The following is a 23788-nucleotide window of genomic DNA, read 5'->3' as shown; positions in this document are numbered from 1 at the left end:
TCTTATTGATTTGTGTTCCTGTAGGAAAAAATGCCTTACACCTGTCAGCCAGAAACGGACAGTCACTGTGTGTTCAGAAACTACTCCAGGTAAAGCCACTATTAACACACCGAACAGTTAGAAACTGAAGGAGAGGTTAGAAACTGTGCTTTTCCATTGCGTGGACCGACTAGGCTCGAAAAGACGAGTTCGCTTTACTTTTGCTCGGTTTGCTTTTCCACTGCAGTTCAATACCGCTTCAAAGTGGAATAGATTAAAGACTTATCATAGTTGCTCCTCCTCTACTGCCATAACATCATTGTAAAAGCGGTTCTGATGTGATGCATGGGCAAAACGCTGGCAGTGGTCACTTTAAATAGCCTTACCTCATTAATATTAATATCGTTGAGCCACTGTTTAGTCACACAACCAAATTAATGCAGCTTACCACAGAAAACAGTCGTGCTGTTGAGGTACTCTTTGTATACTTCGTGTTTAACATGCCTAAAGGAAAGTCAAAACTGTGGATTAATTTTGAAAGTTATGAAGAAGTGTTACATGTGTGAAATAATGATATCCTGCAAAGACGACTGTACAAGTAGCCTAATAGAACAAAATATTACTGTGGCATGCAATAAGAATGGCACGGCATATATCTCAAATCATGCAGTGTTTTCAAATGTTTGAGAACTACTGTTCCTAACATGTCCACGAGAACTACTTCAACAAGAATAAATAAGATTGCGAACTGATATTTTCAGCCACTTTACATTTAATATATATTTTAAAAGTGATTAATAAACACAAATGGAATTGTTTAAGTATTGTGCATTATGTTATATATCTCTTTTATTATTATGCAATCAAAATCAGAACCGGGAATCGTTAGGCAGAACTGGAATTGGAACCGGAAAATTTCTTATGATACCCAACCCTACCAATCCGTGATCTGCATTGTTTACACGTCACATTTTAGTATCAGTATGGCTCGCTTGTACTCAAAAAGTACTGGGTACTGAACAGTAGTGGAATCCCCCCAAAAGTGAGCTCTTTGTATCCTCTTACTTGGCCAGCATGGCCAAAATCTAATTTTTGAAATGGAGAGGATTATTTTTAGCCTTTTTTGTTATCCATGTTTGAGGAAAAGTTTTGATATTGCTATTGGCCATCTTTGTGCAGCTACTGGCTTATTTCTGTTACTACTGCTAAACAATCCAATATGAATGAATAAACATCTCCTATAAATTGCATATTTTGGAACCTGACATCTTGATTTTGAGATTTCCTGGCAAAGTGAGACAGAGCTTGTTTACTGATACGCTGTGAAATGTTTAAAGGGGACAGAGAATGAAAAACCATTTTTACCTTGTCTTTGTTGAATAATGGTAGTCTACCCGCATTCACAAACATACAAAAAGTGCTAAACATGCTAAACATCTCAGTCTCATAGAAATTCCTCTTTTAGAAATGTCAGCCAGAAAACGGCCCAATCTGAAAAACTGATGCTTATGACATCACAGGCATCTCACTGCCCCTTCACTTTAAAATAATTGGCTACATTTTTTTTAGTGGCAGCAAAGTCAGGCAATCAGTAATGAGATTGCAAGTTAAGCCAGTAGGGGGAGCCAAATAGGTGCAAAACCACTTGTTTAAAATCCCCCACCCTAATAGAGCTATCTGAGAGAGGTTTTTAGGAAGCTTCTAAGGCATTACAGACCCAAACAAAAAAAATTTGTCTACGAGGCTGTTTACACTTGACATTAACATGCGTTTTCATCGATCGGATCACAAGTGGACGAGAGAGACACATTACGTTTACACCTGGTATTTAAATCCGTCTCTTTTGTCCACTTTCGACCGCATCTGTCCTGAATACTGTGAGGGGGTGGTCTGTGAGACGGTGGGCGAGTCTCTCTGCTGTCATTCAAACCCGAGCGGGAGTAATTATGAGTTTATATGGACGCAAACTATATTATGTCGTAGTCCACTGCTTGTTTAGCAAGTAAACATGCTGCATAGTGTTTTGTACATTTATATGTTGGAGCTTTCTCTGAATTTTCAGCGCAATTGATGAAATAGGATCGCGCAACTTTCACACGCTTTCAAAACGAAACTACGAGATCAGCCGCTTTAGTTGTATCAATGAAAGGCTAAAAATAGCGCTGTTCACCGTATGTTTACGCCAGAAGTCAAAAAAAGACGTAAAACTTGTGTTTAATACCTCAGATTAGATAAATGGGCGGAGAGAAGGCGGTCGCGTGTGGCTGTTCGAACGCATTCAACCACATATGTGTTCCGCAACTCCAAAGCGATCCGATCGAAAGTGGTTTCGACTACCTCTGAATGTGGTTGAAAGTGGTCGAAAGTGGACGAGCTCAAAAAGTTTTGAACAGCGGTTACACCTGGCATTAACGTCGTCCACTTGTGATCCGATCGACGAAAACGCATGTTAATGCCAAGTGTAAACAGCCTCTACATGTCACATCACAGAACAAGGATAAATACTCCGCTCAATCATTCTTTGTCACCTTTAATCAGTTAATCCACAAACACATTTTGCAAAAGGTGAAGTCTGGTTTATGAGTAAGTCTGGTGTAAGACGGGAAATGATTCTTATCACTCGCTTGTGTTGATTGCTTAAGAATTTATTTTGTCACAGTGACTTGTTTGTGCTAATTACTTGTAACACAATGAGTTCAAGGCACAATTACAAAAAGTAGGCTTAGTTTTAGAAAGTTGATTGTAAAAAACATGAATAAAAACTTAAATTCTAGTTGGAATAAATTCTATGTATAATTGCAGGATTCGGTTTGTATAATGCATATATACCATAATGCTTTGCCAATGTCTTGATTGTGTACTGCTAAGCAAATAACACTGAGTGAGTCGCTTGAAGCATAAGCATTTGCTAGGTGTCCGCAGTGTTGACAGGCTGCCCACACTGTAACCTGCAGTCTATATTTCTATGCCATCATCATGTGCAATGTGAACCTGGCTCCTAGTACAAGTCAGATAGAGTTACCCAGGACGTAGTTAGCCAGCACGACCATGTGACTCTGGTGCTGGTTTTGGTGGCCGTTGCTAGAGCAAAAGAGGTTTTTATAGTGACTAAGGCATCAGGGCAAAAGTGGAGTTGTTTGTTTGGGCAGAGCAAAATAAAGATGGTTGAGAAAGTAGGACAGAGTGAAGATGAGAAGACTAAAATATTTTTTTAGAAATATGATCGCAGGAGACTGCGCATCATAGTGAATCACAGCAACACTTTTCATTGCTTGACCTGGTTTTAATTCAGAGACCATACGTAGTTGAAATCTAATGAAACTGTGAACACATCTGCCTCGTTCTGGTCTTTTTTTACATTCATTTGATTGATGTTTCAAAAGCAGTCACACAGTAGTCCAGAGCTGGTCCTTAACCTCTGACCTTTTGAAGCTTATTGGCCATGATGTGAATGTCCTGAATGTGTTTGTCACATTTTGTTTCAGCACAATTGCCCAGTGGGAAATGTGGATCTGCAGGGAAGAACAGCTCTGCATGATGCTGGTAAGCTTTTACACTGACGTCCTATTGAATTAAACACGCTGCGGTCTCCTATCTTCCACCTACTTTTCTGATTTCTTGCTCTCTCTTTCCTCACTCTCATGTTCTTCCTTCTTTACTTCTTTTTTTCTGTTTTAACATCTTCCTCCAATGAGTAATGAAGCAGAGTGCATGATGTTTGAACGCTTGAATGGGATTCTGCGAGGCAGCTGCAGTCGCAATCAATAAGATGTTGTTCAGGGAGTTGTTTCAATTGCCTCAAAAGGCTTTTATGTAAGATTTAAAGCTCTTGCACTTGAGGATCTTCTTTTATTCATTTTTTAGGGTCATATCAGTTAAGTCAACTGAATCCAATTCAGATATATGGTTATGATTATAAATACGATTGTCTCTTTCTTCAGTTATGGCTGGCTGTTCCTCCAGTGTTAAGCTGCTTTGTGATAGTGGGGCATCAGTTAATGCCATTGACTTTGTAAGTTTATATGAGCATTCCTCCCTAATTTTTCTATATATGTATTTTAGTTTTAAATGTGCCCTCGGTTTGATGTGTGCATACAAACACTTCTTTTACAGGATGGTCGAACCCCATTGGTGCTTGCCACTCAAATGTGTCATCCACACATCTGTCAGTTGCTGATAGAGCGAGGAAGTGACATCACAATCAAAGACAAACAGAATAAGTAAATAACACATTTGTATTCATATATACCATATCAAATGTATCACAGTTGCCCATCATGATGAAAATGCTTTTGTGTATTTGATTTTATTCACAGGTCGGCACTGATTTTGGGTTGTGAGTTTGGTTGTAAGGATGCTGTGGAAGTTTTGTTGAAAAATGGTGCTGATGTCACTGCTGTGGACTGTTTCAACCATGACAGTTATCACTATGCACGACTCAGCAAAAACCAGGAGCTTGTCTCTCTTGTCAGGAGTTACCTGGACACTGCCAATAAAGGTAGGACGTACCCCTCACACAGAGGCTTAACATGCATAACATGCATGCACAGTGTTTCATTGATAGAATTTGTCCAAAAAAGTCCAAAGGTGTTGGTGTAAAGTTTTGTTGAAACCTATTTATGTGATTTTTTTTTTTTCTGATTGTTTTACAAGGTGTTGAACTAAACCATTACTCCATAGAGCTTGATCAAGCTGTTGATTAACTTTGGTCACTGAGTAACTTCATAAAAGTCATAATGGAAATGCACAGCTCCATTTCGCTGATGCTTTTTTCATATCGATAACCGTGCATTCAGGCTTTAAATTTTCCAAGTGCATTCCCTGGAAATCATAATAACCATCTTCTTGCTTTGTTAGTGCTCCATCTGTGGCGCTACAGGAGAGCTATAAGAGATCATTATACTTATTTCCATTGTTTCATTCCAGGAATGTGATGCCATTTAGTTTTATTGAAGCAAAAGGTTTTTTTAAGTATGAAATTTGACATCTCAGTTTCTCCTACGCAGTTTATATGCGTTGTTCCACCTACACGTTTGTTTGATTGTTTTTCTTCCAGCTGTATTCGGTACTAATTACACTTAATTGTGTTGACAGCAAAAGAGGCTGCCAAGAAGGAACAGAGAAAGCGACAGGTAACAAGTTGCCTTTGCTTTAATATGAAAGCCTTCATTAAATGTTGCCTTCTGTTGTACACTTTATTAGTGTGGATTAATAAAAACTTAATGTACAAGATATAATCAAAAATACACACAGTCAGGGCTAAAACCGTTTCATTATTCATCTAACGGTGTTTGCTAGTGTTGCTTTTTCAAAAAGGGGCTCATATGACCTCACATGCACCGTACAGAAAATGGCTGCCTTTTGTTCTCATTGTAAAGTCCCTGAAGCTGTCCAGAATACCAGAATAATTAGACTCAAATCATAAAAATGTATGTGATGTGATTCGTTTGAATAATACAAAGTGACAATATTCAAATGTATTTCCGATTGGCAAGCAGAAAGGGCAGTGTCATTTTTAAATCTCGTTTCACATCCCGGGAGCAGTGCTTCTAGCATATTAATAAAAGATTCTGGTTAATATAATTCCTTATCACGTCTCAGGGCTTCCCTTAATGTCGGTCTTACCTGGCTGTACTGTGTGAGCTACTGCAGTGCAAAATCTTGTGCACTACTGCCACCCAGTGATGAATGAAAAGACATGCTTTATGAATCTAGCTTATTGTTTACAGTTATGGCACACTGCAGAACACTGTCTTTTTGTAAAATAGTTTTGAAATAGTTTAGTTTAATGTCCTTACATTAATTTTGAAATACCATATTTGTAAATTAAATGTCTTTTGTAAAAACCAGTAACCTGACAGAATCACGAAACTATAGGTTGGTTATTCATTTATTTAGTTTTTAAAAGGGATTTAATCTCTACAAAATGACCAGGAACTAATTTAATAATGTCATTATTTGTTGTTCGTCTATGTCAGTTGTCAGCTGTGGAGATGGTCTCTCAATCGTCCAACCAAGAAAAGATCATACATGTGAGTTCTTTACCTGATTCAGTCATTTACTGTGCAGTTAGTCCAGTCCAAGATGTGGTGTTTTTAGGCTAAGATGAAGCTTCCTGTTGGATATTATACACAAACACATCCCTGTGTTATTTATGAGAGGTTTAGGATGAATGGAGGATTTCAGTAAACATGTAAAACAAAAGAAATGGTAGTCAAATGGTAACAGTTACCAAGGATGGTTGCCAAGTCCGCTCATAATAAGCAACTTTGGGGTTCTTTATTTGGTAAGTCGTGGGAAAGAATTAAGGGATCTTTCGTTTTTGGGCTTATTTTAATCAGGTTGCTTGTTCTTTATTTCTTTATTGCAACTTTATTTCTTAATATGTATGAAAACTGTTTTCGTTAATGCATTGATTGACATTGTCTGCTCACAGTTAACAGCCAAACAGGTCAATAATATTGTAACTTCCTCAAACATGCCATCCCCTCTTTTCTCCTCTTTCCCTCATTGCCCAAAAAAACATGTTTAACGTGCAGACCTTACATTGTTAATCAAGCGATGATAGTTAGTGGACGTAGATATTGGTACATTTCCACATACGTTGGCACTAACAGAATGCTCCAAATATGACGAAAGATCTCATTATTATGCATTCAATATATGACCTTAGATAACTGAGGATTTGCTGCAAAATCCCAAGCCAGGAGATGTTACAGCGTTTTAATGTTGGGTTGTACAGAAATATATTTACAGTGTATTTAAAACAGGACATAATGATAAAAACAAGTAGATTAATAATAATACATATTTTTAATAAAATAAATTCGAACCATATACATCTGCTGGTATTAGAATATTTTTTATTCTATTAAAAATAAATATTTTAAGCATCTCTGCAATAATTATTTCTTGTAATAAATATTTAGCTGTAAAATAGCCAAACATTTCATTTAAGCAATGGTTCACTTCATCTTTAGTGCTGTTGTCTTTCACTTTCACCTTCTCCATCTCCCCAGTATTACATCGCTCAAAGGTGATCGATTATGAATATGTTCTCCCACTTTTTGGAATTTGATTAACCTGGGTTTACATGTTATATAAGAAAATAATGTGTTTTATGCTCATTTACTAATAAATAATTTATAATCAATAATTTTGGTAATAATAAATAATAATTGGGCTTGTTTTCGATTTTTGTAGGACTTGGAGAAGCAGAATGAGAATCAGCAGGAGACCCTAAAGAAGTTCCATCAGGAGCAGAGAACACTGCTAGATAAAGTTAGCAAGCTTCAGCGCCAGCTAAGCCAGGTGCACATAAAGTACACATAAACAGGATATTTTCAGGAATTGCCTTAATAGGCAGGTTTTTTGCAAGCCTGCACCATACACTAGTTTTCAGCTACACAGACATAATGTGTAATGCAGCTATTTATATTCTGTCTTGCAGGAAAAGACAACAGTGGAGGGCATTAGCAAAGAGGTAATTTGTGTTTTGTCCTGAAAGAGCCTCTTTTCACAAAGAGCCTCTCTTCACTTTAATATAATTGCACTAATGCAAGGTTATTTGTTTAGTGGTCTTCTGTTGTTAAGTATATATATTTTTTGGTTTGTTTGTTTTGTGCACCAGAAGGAACAACTGAAGCTTCTACTCTCTTCCAAAGAAAAGGAGGAAGGAGCCAAAGCCACAGATACTGTAAGAGTCCAGCAGCGGAGCCCTTTGGTTAGTGATCTGGGAAAATCTATACAACATTCTCATCACACCCTGCTGTTCATTAACTCATGATTAAAGTTTCTGATTAAATCTGCATGCTTATATTTCACAGGGGGATTACCCTGGACAGTCCGTGATCAAAGGTGATTATTTTGTTACTTTTAGATGAATTCTCTGGATTTTCTCTGCTAATAATCTACGTAAAAAAAAAAATATGTAAGGGCAATTAAGGTAAAATAATATAAAAATGTATCTTTCTCAGATAATATTATGTATGCCTACACATGAATATGTATCTGGTTATTTATTTTAAGTTCTTTTTTTCTAATAGGAAAAGAACATTTACTCGTTCGACAGTCACACAGTTTGGACTCCGCTCAGGTAAAGTTGTCCTTTAGAATCTGCTTAAATATGTATGATTAGTCTCCATGGAAAATCTAAAATAGCTCTCATAGCAGGCAATCTAAGAGCTGAACAAAACCGTTATGGAGTCACTATGGAAGCATGAGAGGATTCTGGTCTGAGTGATATTGGCTCATACTGATAGTTTGCTGGTTATATTAATTTGCATTCACTAATTCTGAAGATTACATTTTCTGAATATTATTCATTCACATAAAGACCATAAATATTGAACATTAAACTAGTGGTGTTTTTATAAAAAAAATGTATACACAGAGCTCAAATTCATTGTGAGATGATATATTGGCCATGACTATCGTCTGTTACTGATACCGATTATTGGCAGATATAGATCGGTGCATCTCTAACTGTAACCATAAACTAATGTGTTTTTAAAATCTTTTATTTTAAATGTCACTAAACTGACTTTGTAGAAGAAGACATTTACATAAACTTTTCCAAGTGTTAAAGGCGAGGTGCACAATCTTTGAAAGCCAATGTTGATATTTGAAATCACCTAAACAAACACGCTCCTACGCCAAAAGAATCTGGACCTTCTTTTGAGAGATCCACCCCACACATACGCAACCCAGGCAATGATGTCTGTTAGTAGACACGCCCCTTACTGCTGATTGGCTACAAGTGTGTTTTCGTACTCGTCCAGACTTCCCTTTTTAAAAGTGTTTTTCAAAAATCATGAACCCCACCTTTAAAGGGGGTAAGTTTTGCTAGGATTGCACTTCCAAACTTGCGCAGACACACCAATGTACAGGTATGTGGTAATTTAGGTAGATTGTTTTTATACTGGTATTCACTAATGCAGTGAACAGGCAGGCTGTGTCAGCTGTGTTAAGCTTAGGAGAGGCAATGGCAGCCAGATAAGTTGCTTTCTCATTCCAGAAGCTCCATAGCCCACAGTGTCAGAGGGGTTTATGATTTATAATCTCCAAAGGGACATACTATATTTAGGATTAGCTTTTGGGCAAATATGGTTGGATGCAGTTTTGTTGTCGTATTAGCACCAGAGACAACCGATGTTAGAGGTCACTGCACCTAAGAGGCTGAAAAATACACCTATAAAAGAAGGATAAGATCTCTGACTTGGGATGTGGCCTAGATTAAAGTTTTCTTTTAAATGTGTTAAGCCCTTTTATGGCCCCATAGGACCCCAGTATGACAGGAACTTTCCATCTTTCATTTCAGGCTGACCATTGCCTTAACAGACCAAGCTTTTTGTTTTTTTAATTTCTACTGCTTGAATTGATCTGATCCACTTGATGCTGTGAGAGTAATTTGTGAACTAAATTAAGTGATGATTATTATTGTGTTTAAATTCAGATCTTGCAGCCAGTACAGTCTCGATCTGTAGCTCGACCCTTGGAGCTGTCTCAACCAGTATCCGACGACCCAGAGACGTTACGTCAAGAGCTTGAAAGTGTTCGCAGACAGCAAGAGGCTGCACAGAAGGAGGTGGGCCGCCTCCAGAAGACTCTATCAAACAAGTCAAAGGAGTGCGAGGAACTGACGAAGAAGTGCGAGACAATCAAGCGCGAGTCAGACCAGCAGGTGCATGAATTGGAAGAAGCAATGGGAGATGTGCAGAAACGGATGTTGGACTCCGAGGCAAAGATGAAGCAGCTTCAGGCTCATGTGGTGGCAGTAAAGGAGCATCTAAATAATCAAGCTGTTGATGAACTCAAAGCACAGCTCAATGAGGTCAAGGCGAAGTATGAGGGAGCTTCTTCTGAGGTAGGACGGGTCAGGAACCATCTAAAGCAGAGTGAGAAAGCCTTGGAGGAGTATAAGAAAAGTGAAGGGCTATTGGCCGTGGAGGTTGAGAGGCTAACTGCAGAGCTAAGTGCACTGAAACAGGAACATAAGGACAAGGAAGAGACTCGACTAAAAATGGAAAGTCAGGTGAAAACCGCAGAAGCCAGGCTGACCTCAATGGTTCCAGGAGAAAAGTTTGACAACATGAAGAACCTTCTCACCAATGCGGTGGATGAGAAGGAGCTGCAGTTGGCAGAGTTGAGGGAAGATTATGACCGTGTACTGGAAGAAGTGGCAGAGCTCCACCGCGCAATGGACGACCGGAAAACTGTCCCCCTGCAAGAGCATGAACGAGTCTGCGCTTCTTTGGAGGAGCAAAGCTCAGCCCTGAAGACCAAACTTGCGGATGTCACTGCGAAGTGTCAATCATTAATCTGTGAGTTGGAGGAAAGCGAGGATGAGAGAGAGCTGCTTAGAGAGGAGCTGCAGGTTCTCAGTGACAATCTGAAGACCAAGTTTGTGACCTTGGAAAACCATGAGGAGGTAAAGAGGTCTATGGGTCTGGCTGTGGAGGAGTTGCAGGTCAGGTTGACAGAAGAGATGGAAAAGAACAAACGAGCAGATGAGCAACTGCGGCGGCTGCAGGAGGAGAAGTCGTCTCTCCGCGAAGACGTTTCCAACCTGAGGAGCACGCACATCCCCTGTGAACAGCATGAGAGTGAGATGGCTGCACTATTGGCGCGTAATGCAGAACTGGAGAGTGAATTGAAGAGCATTTGTGATCAATACCAGGAGAAAGAAAATGAACTTGAGATTGTGGCGGCTGAAAATGCATCTTTGAAGGAAAGCTTTGACTTGGAGTTTGTCACAAAGGGAGAGTATGAGAGAGTCCAGGCAGAGTTGAGGGAATCGTTGGAGAAAGCAAAGATCGAAACTGCAAAGTTGGAGGAAGATTGTAGAGCTCGAGATGAGGAGATGCAGAAGGTGAGAGAAGGAAACGCTAAGTTGAAAAAGGAGTTTGAGAATGTGCAAGCAAAGCTAGAAAAAGACTATATCAGCCTTGTGGAACATGAGGTATTCAAAAGCAAAATGAACGATGCTTTATCGGAAGCGGAGAGTAGAGCTAAAGATTCCTACTTAAAGTACCAGTCTTCCCAAGAGAGTGCCTCAAAGCTCCAAGAGGAAATGGAAGCGCAAAAGAAAGAGTTGGATACTATTCAAGAGGCTTTTAAGTCGAAGTTTGTGCCGTTGGCTGCACTAGAGGAAAAAGAGATGAACTATAACATCACTTTGAAGGGCGTGAACGATAAACTTGCTACAATGCAGGACATGTACAACAATGAAAAGACCAAAGGGGAATTTCAGGTGCAAGAGATTGAGAAATTGAGTAATGAGATGGCGACTCTGCAGCAGAAACTTCAAACAGGACTTGTGTCCAATGAGAAGTTCAAAGAAGTAGAGGATCGATACAAGGGCCAGGTGGAGGAGCTTAGTTTGAAGTTGGTGGAATTGGAGCAGCAATATAAAGAGGTTACCATCCAGCGAGCAGAGCTAGAAGAACAAAATTCTTTGTGCAACATGGAGATCTCCAGCTTCCAGAACAGACTAAACAGTGAGTATATCCATCTGGAGCAGTTTGAGGCTATGCAGAGCTCTCTGAACAAGAGCCTGCAGGAGGCACAACAGGAATGTGAGCGCTTAAGTGAATCTCGCAGACTGGAGGTCCAGCGTGTTCAAGAGCTAGAACAGCAGCTCCAGAGTCACAGCCGTGATGATGGCCTAAAGGCCCAATACATCCAAGCTAAGGAGGCTCTGGAGCTCGAGTCCAATGAGCTTCGCTTAGCATTGCGGGAAGAGGAGGAAACCAGTGCGCAGAGGGCTGAGGACGTAGCCACTTTGCAGAATGAGCTCCTTAGAGCCACTCATGACCTCCGCAGCTACGAAGAACAAGTGAACGAGCTCAGAGCTGAAAAGGACAGGCTGGAAGTAGTGGTTCGTGAACTTGGTGAAAGGCTATCAGGGCTAGAAGAGCAGTACGAAGATCTGTACAGGCAAACGACCCAGGCCAGAGAAGGTGAGGAGAGGGCGAGAGCAGAAACCGAGGCTTTGCAGGTAAAGAGCGCCTCCATTGAGAAGGAAATCAGAGATCTGAAGGAGCGCTATGAAGAATCACTGGGAACCATTGGAGAACTCCAAAAGAGGATTCAGATGTCCTCAGAGCAGACCGAGCTCAAAGACAGAAGGGTAAGATTGATTGGCGTCAATTTGTTGTTTGGAAAGTCTGAGATGTTTTGTCCGATTACAAGCAAGAGGTTTTTGGTTTCAGATCACAGAGCTGTTGATGGATGTTGAAAGGCTGAAACAGGCTCTGAATGGCTTATCCCAGCTGGCTTATGCTGGCAACACGCCCAACAAAAGACAGACCCAACACATCGACACACTCCAAGCCCAGGTCAAGAGCCTCCAGCAGCAGCTGGCTGTGAGTAGTTCAGCAGTCATGTACATACTGTGGATGTTTCCAATTCTAAAAAGAAAAAATTATTCAAAAATGCCTTTACTACACTTACTTCACATACGGAATGGATTTTAGACGGTTCGATAAATATAAAGTAGAATGAGAAGCTGGGCAAAATCAGATCGGTGTTAAAATTCTTTACCCCCAGTTTGTAATGTCAGCAAAAACAGGAATTAGTGCAAGTACCATCTTATAAGGGGTGCCACCCAATCTCTTTTTATAAAATACTATAAAACCATAGTGCATGTGCTTATAGGAAAACACCACAGTTTTTCAACATTTTACTATGTTCTTAACTCAACTTAGGCATGTATTAATTTGTATATCTTTTGTCAATACGTGCACTTTGAATCTTTGTACAGCGCCTAAATGTGATAGCATTTAGCCTAGCCCCATTCATTCCTATGCTCCAAACGGGGATGAATTTAGAAGCCACCAAACACTTCCATGTTTTCCCTATTTAAAGACTGTTACTTGAGTAGTTACACGAGTAAGTATGGTGGCACAAAATAAAACTTTTTTTGGAGCCATAGGAATGATTTAGGCTAGGCTAAATGCTAACACATTCAAGAAGCGCTGTACAAAGATTAAAAGTGCACACATTGAAAAAAAATGTTATGGTATGTATTAATTCATCTAAGTCAGTGTTTCTCAAACTTTTTCAGCCCAAGGACCACTTTATCTTCCAATTTTTTTCTGAGGACAACCTAACAGAATCCCACTCTAACACTCCCCCAAAAAAACAACAAAATAGGAAGGATAAGCGAAGTTTAAGTTTAATATGCAACTGTTTTAAGTCAAAAACTAATTTTTTAAACACAAATGCAATGCTATGTTCAGAAATTATTATATGAATTTTAGTTCATTTGAAAAAGTAAATGTGAAATGAGCTGCAGCTTAATATGAACAACAAACAAAAAAAAAAAATGCAATTAAACATACCATAACAGCCTAGGTCCCACTTAATGTCATTCCAAAGAGCCATTAGTTTAAAACTGAGGTGGTGGGTATATGAAGTCTATGGTTGTAACTATGGTAACAATAAAATACTAAAAAAAAAATGTCCCCTTAATATCCAAAATCACTGAAATTACAGGGATTTTACACATGAAACAAAAACTAGTACATTACAAAACTAATAGATCTGTGGATTTTAGCTGTTTTCAGTTGACACTTGATCTTTTATTTTGGCACTCTTTGGTTTAGCCAACCGATCAATTTTTACGTTATTAAAACAGAAAGGCAAGAACTGATATCACAGTTTCGCAAGTGCATTAAAAATGTACTTAAATAAGTGACGATTGTATAAACACTTGCCTAGTTTAGGTCATCTTTTGGCGGACCACTGGGGGGGTTTGGCGGACCACTAGTGGTCCCCGTACCACACTTTAAGAATTACTGAACTAAGTTGAGGTAAAAACAAAATATTGAAAATGGGTGGTGTTACATGCTGAGGGTCATTGCATGTAAACACTCACTGACCATGTATCCCAGTCATCCTGTGGGTCACTGCCTGATGTGTTTTTCTTCTTACCAGGATGCTGAGAGGCAACACAGAGAAGTGGTTTCAATTTATCGAACTCATCTTCTCAGTGCAGCACAGGTAATTGAGCATGAATGTGTTAAGTGGTTTTCTGTGGTGATGAATTCTATAAATACATTTATCCAGACTCAACCCTGGTCACTTTTCTTTCAGGGTCACATGGATGAAGATGTCCAAGCTGCCTTACTGCAGATCATCCGAATGAGACAGGGATTTGTGTGTTGAACTGAATGCACTGAGACTACACTGACTCCAATTCATCATTCACACAGTAACCTTCTGTTCAGCTCAGGAGTACTTCAGTCACATTTGCAGTGTCCCGATTCGATTCAGTGCTGTGTGCATCGAAACTCTTCCAAAGACAAACAAAATGTCATTTTGATATGGGTAAACTGGGTAAAACAAGGCATGGGGTTTCTCATTGTTGATGATAATAACGTATTGAATTACCAATGTCTGCTATAGCAATGTACTGTAGAGTGGTCTGAGTGTTCTGACTGTAGGCTGAAGAGAGTTTAAGTGACACTCCTCTATATACTGCAGGTGTAAACTTGCACATTCAGTGATGGAGACCCATTTACTTGTATTTCATGTTGAAATAACCGAGCTGCAGTCTTCTGAAGAAGAACATTTCCTTCACTCTTACAGCCTCCCCTGTTTAACCTGAGCTACGTGTGCATTGTATTAATAAGGGACATTTCCATTTGAAGGTTTCACATATAAAAATGACCATCTTTACCGTTTCGTTTTAGCTCGGGGAAATTTCAAGGAATAGTTTACCCAAAAATGAAAACCCTTGTCATTACCTTCATGTTGTTCCAAACCTGTATGATTGTCGTTTTCTGTGGAACACAAAATAGAAGATATTCTGGCTAGTCATACTTTTCGCTCGAATAAAAGTAAATGAGGACCAGTGCCTCATAGTTGTCCATACTACTGGTTCACTTTAGCCGTAAAATAGATTTGAGTGACAAGCAGGCCAAAATTTAAGTTGTTACATTCGAATCATCTTCCAGTTTAGCGGCCTCTTATGTGACTGGATCACTGAGTTGGATTCATTGTAGTTTTGTATACTGGGTTAGTTGATTTATTGAAAAGATGAAGAAGTTACTTATGAAATCTGATACTGGAGCTCTGAAATGTAGGTCTGTTCATTACACAGAGCTTTAGAAAACTTGGAAATATAACGCATTACTTAAACATGCGTTACATTCAGTATGACATGACATACTTCCCAGTTTGGATTTTGAAAGCTTGATGACTTTCTTTAAACCAGCAACACTTTCTATATTCTTAAAAAATCATCTTTGTATCCCAAGGAGAAATGTCATATGGGTTTGGAAGAGGATGAATATGGTTAAAAGATGGGTACAATTTTTGGCTGAACTATTTCTTTATGGCTTTTTTGGACTGCTGGGCACATGGGCAGTTCCTGGGCCAAATAAGTTTTATTAAATGTCAGGACTTCTTTGCATAGTGATAAAATGAGTTAAATAGTGTGCATTATATAACACTAACGTTCATTACATGGATGTAATATGCACATGTAGAGTACTTACCTTAGTTAATCTATTTTGAGAAAGGTCCCACAATTTTTATGGTCCAAAGTCATTGTGAAAGATCATAAGAAACCGTTACTGCTTTTTTAAATCCTACATTTACCTACATATTGTGTTCTAACACAGTTTTACTTGGTGTCCATACACATGATGTCTTTCAGATGTATTTGAGTCAGTGAGTGCCTATTGGGTTGGTTTTCTGTTATCGCTTTGCTTCTGCAGTGAAAACGACAAAAATATCAACTGCACTGGCAAAACGGTTAACATCGACAGCAATGAGAGAGCGTTAAGAAAGTCTTCATTGTTTTATATCCTGGCTGATATTGCCATCTAGTGGTGTGACTTGGCTGGCCAAGGTTGATGTGTGGTTTTGTGTAGGAGAATGTGATGCATTTAAATGATCTTTCAAATTTTTTTTCATGACTTTGTACTACATTGAGGTATCTTACAAAATTCAGCAGGACTGGAGCAGAGTGGCACAATAAAATTTGTTCAAGTTTCAGAACACGACTATAGGCCGACTTTATATTATATTTTTGTAGATCTGATTTTTTTTTCTTTTCCTTATCTAAACTTTTCATTTTAAGATAACACTTGTATTCTTTTGAGTTCCTAATCGGAGATTCTCAATAGCACTTGCTTAACATCCAACCACATGGCATTGCCAGTATTGAGTTTGATTTGGTAACTGATGATATCGGTTCTCTTTGTCTGGGACAACTAATTGTTATGGTTTTATTATTTATTAGTATTACATTCTAACTGTGCTCTTATGATTATCAGTTAGTTTGTGTTTTTCCTTGTTGTTTTGCAAACTTTTGAGTCTAACATCAATAAAAATTTCCTCTTTCAGACTCCGTTGTCTCTATGCAAATGGAAAAAGATTAATCCCAGCAGTGTGCCATGAAGTGAACCTTGCCTGTTGGCAGGCCTTCCAAGCCCTTCTCACTTTCCTTAAAGTGAATGCACATGTTGTTACTTGAAATCTAATCAGATAAAGATTGAGAGCTCTTTGCTTTGTCTTTAGTTTTTTCTTTATATTGATCTGTACTTTCGTGTTTACCTCATATACATTTAAAACTAAATCAGATTTGCAAAAACAAAGAAATTGCAATATTATTTCCTTAAAATGTCAAAGATTAGACAAAACAATGCCATATTCTTACAGAATCAACATTTTTCGCTTTATTTCTGCAATATGCTTTTACCCAACAGTTTTTTTTCAGTCTTATTCATTTCATCCCTCTCTCAAAATTTTTCTGAATCACCTTAATGTAACTTTAAACCCCCCATACCTTCACACGAATCTCGAATGTTTGTTTATTTATGTGGGATCACTTTCAAGTTTCATTTTGTAGTCGTATGCCCTCTCTGCCCTCCCTCTTAACCTTCATATTTATTTTTTTAATGGGGCCGCTACTTTCGACCTGCCCTGTATAAGCTGTTCTCAGCAATTATGGCAAGCACAATTCGGTCTGTTTGGAGCTTTCCTTTAATCTCATTTTCAGGACGGTAAGCAGAACCAGACATCCTCCCATCACCCCCCAACATTAATCATGTTCATAAAGATCACAGCATGCTGCCCTTTAGGTGCTTCAGGTTGCTTTAATGTGGTATAGTTGCATCTCTTAGTAGTGTGCGTGTGTCACGCTTTTTTAGCTCGCCATGACCGCAGCATCCTCCACGTGTCATACAAATGATTGGCTCTTCTCCACCCCTCTCTTCATCTCCATCCTGGTTTTTCTGCTTTGCGGTTCTGTCACTCATGTTTCTTCTCTGGGTTGTGGTTACTAGGGTGCTTTGTGCATTAGGTTACCTTTGGGGGGGGGTGGAGTGGAAAACCCCATCGTCTCTCATTAGCCGATCCCTTTGCTCACCCCTTTAATGTTTTTGTAGAGGTCTCAGCACTTTGTTGCCTCAATAAAGTTCATTTATAGGATAACTGGGCTTTGGAGCACACATGGGGCTGATTTCAGTTAGATAGCTTCAACATGTCCTCTACCCAGCTTCTCTCTGATCCTTGCCATGTGATCCTTGCCTTCCTGACCTCATCATCCATCATATAACACCTGGGATGAAGAAAAGATGACTGAACTAAATGAGATAGGCTCTTTTATTTCGTAGGATTTATTGGCTGGCCACAAGAGAGACCCGCTACCAGAGCCAGGCTACAGCTCCCTCCATCAGTGGATCGGTTTTTATGTGCACGGAAAGACCGGAGGGTTGTGTTCTCTGAACATTGTGACCTATGCGCCTCCAGATCTTCTTCAACAACTTGGCTTTAAAAAAAAAAAACGATTCCAAATGTGTAAGTGTTTCTGGACATAAAAAAATATTTATGTGAGCAGATGGAGTTATGGGTGAGTTCCATTGGATCACACAGGTGATACTGCTGTAAATATCAAACAGACTTTTAAACCGCAAGGTGGAAAGAGGTTGTGTTCCAAAGCTTGCCATCGAAACTCGAAACGGCACGTTTAAATGATTTCATCTGAGCTTGTTGTTGTTCTTTTTCCCTCATTAGCTCTTGGTTAACCGCTAATGCCTTGTGTATCAACTCATTTTTACGCTCTCCCCCTTTTCCGCTCCGAACTCAACTAGAAACATGTGGTGGTCCCGCTCTTCCAAGCTCTTAATCATTGCCAGGCCCGAATGGAAAATCAGCTGCATTTCACATGTCTGCCGAGGACTGACACATGGTCTGTGTCCGCGGTTTAACAGAACAGGGCTGTGGAATTGATGGTTGGCTGCTTGGAAGCGGTGCCGTAACCAATGTACTTTTTTGATATTATGGAGAAGTTGGGTTGGTTTGTCTGCTTTCCGTTCTCTGCGCAGAAGGCTTGTGGTTTTTTATAGGCTTGTAAAGAGGTAAATTGGGGGGAAAGGTGAGAAGAGTGTGATGTTTTCCTCCTTTTGCCCTCTTTGCGGTATGCCTAAATTTGTTAAAGACCTTAAAATTTGTGACATTGGTTCAGTGCGGAAAAAACACTGGGTTGCTTTTTAAATGTTGGGGATTCTTCACTTTGATTTAGGAACTTCTTTAAAGAGTTTATTGCTATATTGCTTGTTATATCCGTCAACTGCTAGTCTGCCATTTATTGTTCCACTGTTATTTAAAATGATCAGTAATGTTATTAAACTTGAAACACAGAGCGCATAAATTGTGAATTTGATTCCTAGTGAACATGCATACAAATAAAAAATGTGTAGCTTGAATGCACTGCAAATTGCTTTATGCCAAATGCATAAATATAAATGATTGTTTTGAAGACTCATCATTACTAATCACCCTCCACTTCTTCTTGCACTTTAGCTCTTATTTCAGACAACTATACTTGTCTTGCACTTAACATATTACATTATTCAGCCTGTCTGTTTACATTGCACTCTTCTGCATCCAGCTCTCTATGTTTACCTTATATAATTCCTCCCGCAGGAAGCCAGCAATGGTGTGAAGATACAGCTCTGGATGTGCTTGAATCGTTTAATGTTCCTGAATAGTGTCGTGCTAACATAGGGTACATAAGGTATTGGTTTATTCATTACTCATTAGACTCACAGCGCTTTAGGCTAATACAGAGGGCTGTGACTGTCGATCATTAGCCTTGAAAATGTGCATTTGTTCGACAAAGCCGCAGTCACACAATCCAATTAAGACATGAAAGACCCCTTCTCCTAGGAAGGAATTCACAATACATAAACAGGCCGTAAAGTGGAAAATTACATCTGCGTTCATTTCTTTCCTTGAAACTCTGCCACATTTGGTAAGCTTTAACAAAACCTCGTTGAACACTTTGGATGAAGAAGAAAAGCAAAATGAATGCCATGTGCTTGAATGCTGCAGAGGGGTTTTATTATAGAGTAAAATAGACAAGTTTTATAGACAAGAAAGTTTAGTTGATTTTAACTAAATTTTTAGAAAATTATCGTAAAGTGCTGTTTATCATGTATAGACTAAGAATTCTTAACTGTGTTCTTGATGCAAGATATTTTTTATAATTTAACAGCTATTTATATCAACCTGTTAAACCTTCCTTTAAAAAAAATGTCAGGCAAACATCCAAACAGAATTTCATTACCTAAAACGTCTTTAATCAAGGATAGCATCTTTTGATGTTCTGCATCAGTGTAAGTGTAACATGCCTTCATCTTGCTTGTGGATGTTAATTAAATAGCTTTTTTCCTCTTCTCATGAGGCAAGGTATTGGATTAATGCCATTAAATGGCCTTTAAATCTCTCTAATCTCTAACCGCTTTCATCTGAAGCTTTTGCAGGTTTGTGTTCCAGTGATTGCCTGTGCAGTCTGCCTTTGATTGCACCCTAACAGTTGAAACTCACCTTGCATCATAATGCAAGTTCCCTGAATACCATTTCCCTGGTTCTGGGTCTCAGCCTGAAGCATCCCGTGGCTGCTCAAAGTGGCATACAGTACAAATGAAAGATGTGCCGGTCTTGCCTTTCATGCCTCTGCATTTCAGAGAGCCAGCTATCATTGCTTTCTTAAATAAAAGGAAAACTGTATGATTCATCTACACATCTAACAGCTGACTGGAACTTTACTGTCAGTACCCACCATAACTCAAGGGTGAATTGGGCTGGGTGCAGTGCATTGGAATGATCTAGTAGTCGCAGTCATGGTGTTGAGAAAAATTTATTCAAATTATTATTATTATTATTACAAGAAATTCCCAGAATAATTCCTCATGTCGTTTATTAATATGCATTTATGTTTATGTCTTGTATGTTTTTTCAAATCCATTTAATTTGAATAACAGACTCCACCATGTTAAGTGGATATAAACTTGGCAAGGCACATTGTGACTGCTCCCCCATACTAACGTTTGCCCTTAATTACCATTGCCAGCACAGACCATTAAATATTCCCTATCTAATGCCTCATTAGCTTCTTTGGGCTAAATGGTCAAGAGATGCGTGTGTTGTTGGGCTCTCAGATTCACTGCCTGGGGTCGTAATAGCAAAGCAAGCATGAATTAGAGCTCAGAATGATCCTCTAGTTTTTAGATATAGAAATTATAAAGCATCCCCTTGAGGTCTTTAATGTGCTTTTTATTGCGACAGGAGTATGGTGTAATAACACTCCGATCCTCCAGAGGGCAGACCTACATTATGATTCAGAATATTATTTTGTGATTTGCTTTGCGTGTTGTCGGAAAATGGTGATAGTGAAAGAATTTTTAGTTTTATAATTGACTCCAAATCTGATTTATATATAAAAAATTGCTTTATGCAGAGATTAGGTGTTTCATGTTTCTCTCTATGTAAACTTTCTCATAATTTAACTTTTACTATTGTTTTAAAACAAACACTCCTCTTATCAGCCTAACAGTTTTGACAGTTTTTCTCTCTTGCATGCATGCACGCAGAAATGTTTTATTGCAGTATATTTTTGTGATTTCTATAGGGATCTTTTTCTTTTTTGACTTTATCCCTGTAATGATCGCTAAGGGGGTGTTTAAGGCTCTCATGGTTATTTATTTTCTATAATTTACATGTTCTTGTTTTGGATGCGCCAAAGTCCCCATCTGACACTGTGATACATGCACCCCTGATGACTGTAAAATTTTAGTTGGCTCGTATGTAAAGAATGAATGCCTTAAAATGCTTGTATATAAATGTCTGTTTCCTTGCAGGGGTACAGGCTTAAGCTCAGGCTTCCTCTGCAGTGAATACTTTGGCCCTGTATCTCTGTTTACACAGGTGAAATGGCCTATCATCAAATATTTGTGTGATTTAATGCTTCGATTTCGTTGGTTGAGATGCTGGCAGCTGATCTACCGAACACACTGGTGTGTCATGGCCGCGCTTCCCCTTTCTAGATGGGCAATAGCATGCCAGCTCGCATTATAATGCTTCTGTGAATATTTGCCCAGCTTCACCTGCTTCAACATCTGCTTAAATGATTGTAAATGGACAACAGAGAAGTACTGTAAGGTGATAGGAGCTTATGACGCTTATACCCTTTATGAGTACTTGACAAAACAAACGGGATTCGGGTTTAGGAGTGTTAAAGTTTCATTCTCACTTCATTCGCAAATGCCTTCTACGAACACTCATTTGGAGGCATGAATGAATTACTTTTTATGTGCATTTTCTACATGTTTGGGAAGAGGTATTATCCCGTAAGCAAAGATTTACCTGAGACTTTGCCGTTTCTCACAACCCAGATCAAAACAAGTTATCATAAGGCTTGTAAGCCCCTTGGTGAAGAGCGTAGCATAAATTATTCTGGCCTTGCAGATGTTCTGAGATCAAAATCTACATGAATTTATGCCATTGGCAGTGAGTCCCACATCTTATTAGTTTTCACGATGCATGCTGGAGCAGCTACGTACGATGCTGGGGCTTTTACAGAGGTCATAAATCTGGGTCTGTCATCATCTCAACCACTTTGGTAGAGATTATTTCACTTCGCTAATAAAGCAACTCCCGCTCGACATTACAAATGCCTGCAGGTTAACAGCTTTGGCAGCCATGCAATCTCAGCTCTCTCTCTCTCACACACACTTTAGGGACTGCAGGCTGGGAAAGAAATGGAAGCCCAGATATAATGGAGACCCTAATAGATCCCAGGTGGTTGTTGGATCCCGACCCCACCTGACCACTTTCTTTCTGGAGGAGGAAAAAACAGGGTCAAGTGTTTGGAATTTCATTGTTCATTTATTTTCTCTCTGATGTAGCTGCACAGCACATCTTACATTTTTTGCCTCGTTCAAGAATGGACCAATTATATTGTTGGTAAATGTCATAGTTAATGTTATAAAAGATGAAATGGTTCAAAAGGTTCAAGTTATCCTGCGAATGCACGATGGAAAGGAAATGTACAGTAGATGGGAACGATGTTACCATTAGAATTTATAGACTTCTCTGTCTATCTATCTAATCTATGTAACCTGTAGAATAGCAATGCATGTGTAGGCTTACTTACAGACTGGCATTTCACAACTGTGTACATTTATATATACTGTAGTAATGGTGTTGTATGCTATTCTGAGTATAGGCACTATAAGATACCATTATACTAGCTTGGCTGTCTTCTCTAAATATTGTACAACCCCTGATGCTGTTTGTTACAGTAGATCAAAGCTATTTATCACTCACCTAGGGCTGTTGTCGTTACTAACAGAATTATATCAAAACATCAAAACACTTTATGCTTTACTAAAGAACAAGACACGGTTGCCAGTTATCGCCCTTACTCATGTCCTGTGTACAATATAAATAAACATATTTCATATATTTATTTATATACAGTACTGTGCAAAAGTCTCACCATGCTACCATTAGATTTGTTGTTTTTGCAATGTTATAGTGATCATATTATTTCTCAGTCTCTTTATTAGGATACAACCAGAAAATACAGGAAATGTGTATGTAGTATTAAAAACAGTATAGCTGATGTGTCAAGTATTTAGGGTAAACTCCCCTTCCCTTCCACTTGAGCAATAGCAGGAAACTGCAGGATCTCTTAAACCTTAATGAAATTAAATCTTAATTTCTAATTGTAATCGAATGACTTCAGTCTCCTTAAAAAAGCTCAAGACGTGTTTAGTGCCAAGAGAGGTCACACTAAATTCTGACTGATACCTGAAGAAGACATTTAGTTATAAAAAAAATAGATATTTCCTGTTTTTTTCTGTTTGTATCTTAAAAAAAGAGTACAAAATAAATATGGATGGACTTTAAGACTTTGCTAAAACAACAAAGCTGGTGATGGTGGCCTAAGACTTTTGCACAATACTGCACATATATATTTAAATTTATATTGTATAAACAGGACACGAGTTATGTATGTATGTATATATATATATATATATATATATATTTACACGCACACACACATGTTTGTGTATATAGATACACATATAGATATAGAAATATAGATGTTCCCAATCTGCAGTGGTCCGTACTTATCAAAAGTGGTCCAAGGTAGGAAAAGTGGTGAACTGGTGAGGCTGGCCCTTGTGGTCCGATCCAACAGACGAGCTACTGTAGCTGAAATTGCTGATAAAGTGATTGCTGGTTCTGATAAAAAGGTCTAGTGAAGTCCATGCTTGTATACACACATACATGTATAATGTATTAGGTCATAAATTCTTGGCAATGTCTCAAATTTTTTCAGTGTTGTGCAGAATAAAATCAGTAAAGCCACTTTGTGTTAAGGCTGTAAGCTTCTACAAAGTTTATACGAGATGATCTGCTGTTAACTTGAAGTAAATTAGGATGCTTATGCAACCACTCCAAAATGTTGTCAGCCTCAAGGAATGACAATGATTATTCAGATGTG

At 38.7% G+C, this 23788-nt stretch overlaps 1 protein-coding gene across 1 annotated transcript in view; it reads left to right on the top strand.

Moving 5' to 3' along the window:
- The window catches only part of uacab (uveal autoantigen with coiled-coil domains and ankyrin repeats b), a 41332-nt gene extending 24996 nt beyond the window's left edge, over positions 1-16336 (top strand). The window contains exons 4-19 of the mRNA XM_065267859.2: positions 25-89; positions 3465-3522; positions 3921-3991; positions 4093-4199; positions 4296-4477; positions 5074-5111; positions 5958-6011; positions 7183-7290; positions 7430-7462; positions 7610-7702; positions 7806-7836; positions 8025-8074; positions 9434-12109; positions 12192-12344; positions 13918-13983; positions 14077-16336. Of these exons, the coding sequence (XP_065123931.1) occupies positions 25-89; positions 3465-3522; positions 3921-3991; positions 4093-4199; positions 4296-4477; positions 5074-5111; positions 5958-6011; positions 7183-7290; positions 7430-7462; positions 7610-7702; positions 7806-7836; positions 8025-8074; positions 9434-12109; positions 12192-12344; positions 13918-13983; positions 14077-14148 (3857 nt within the window). The 3' untranslated portion in view covers positions 14149-16336. The remainder of the gene's footprint in view (positions 1-24; positions 90-3464; positions 3523-3920; positions 3992-4092; positions 4200-4295; positions 4478-5073; positions 5112-5957; positions 6012-7182; positions 7291-7429; positions 7463-7609; positions 7703-7805; positions 7837-8024; positions 8075-9433; positions 12110-12191; positions 12345-13917; positions 13984-14076) is intronic.
- The last annotated feature ends 7452 nt before the right edge of the window (positions 16337-23788 follow it).

Source organism: Paramisgurnus dabryanus, chromosome 2 (assembly GCF_030506205.2).
Source record: "Paramisgurnus dabryanus chromosome 2, PD_genome_1.1, whole genome shotgun sequence".
Lineage (NCBI taxonomy): Eukaryota > Metazoa > Chordata > Actinopteri > Cypriniformes > Cobitidae > Paramisgurnus > Paramisgurnus dabryanus.
This window is presented reverse-complemented; position numbering and strand designations above follow the sequence as displayed.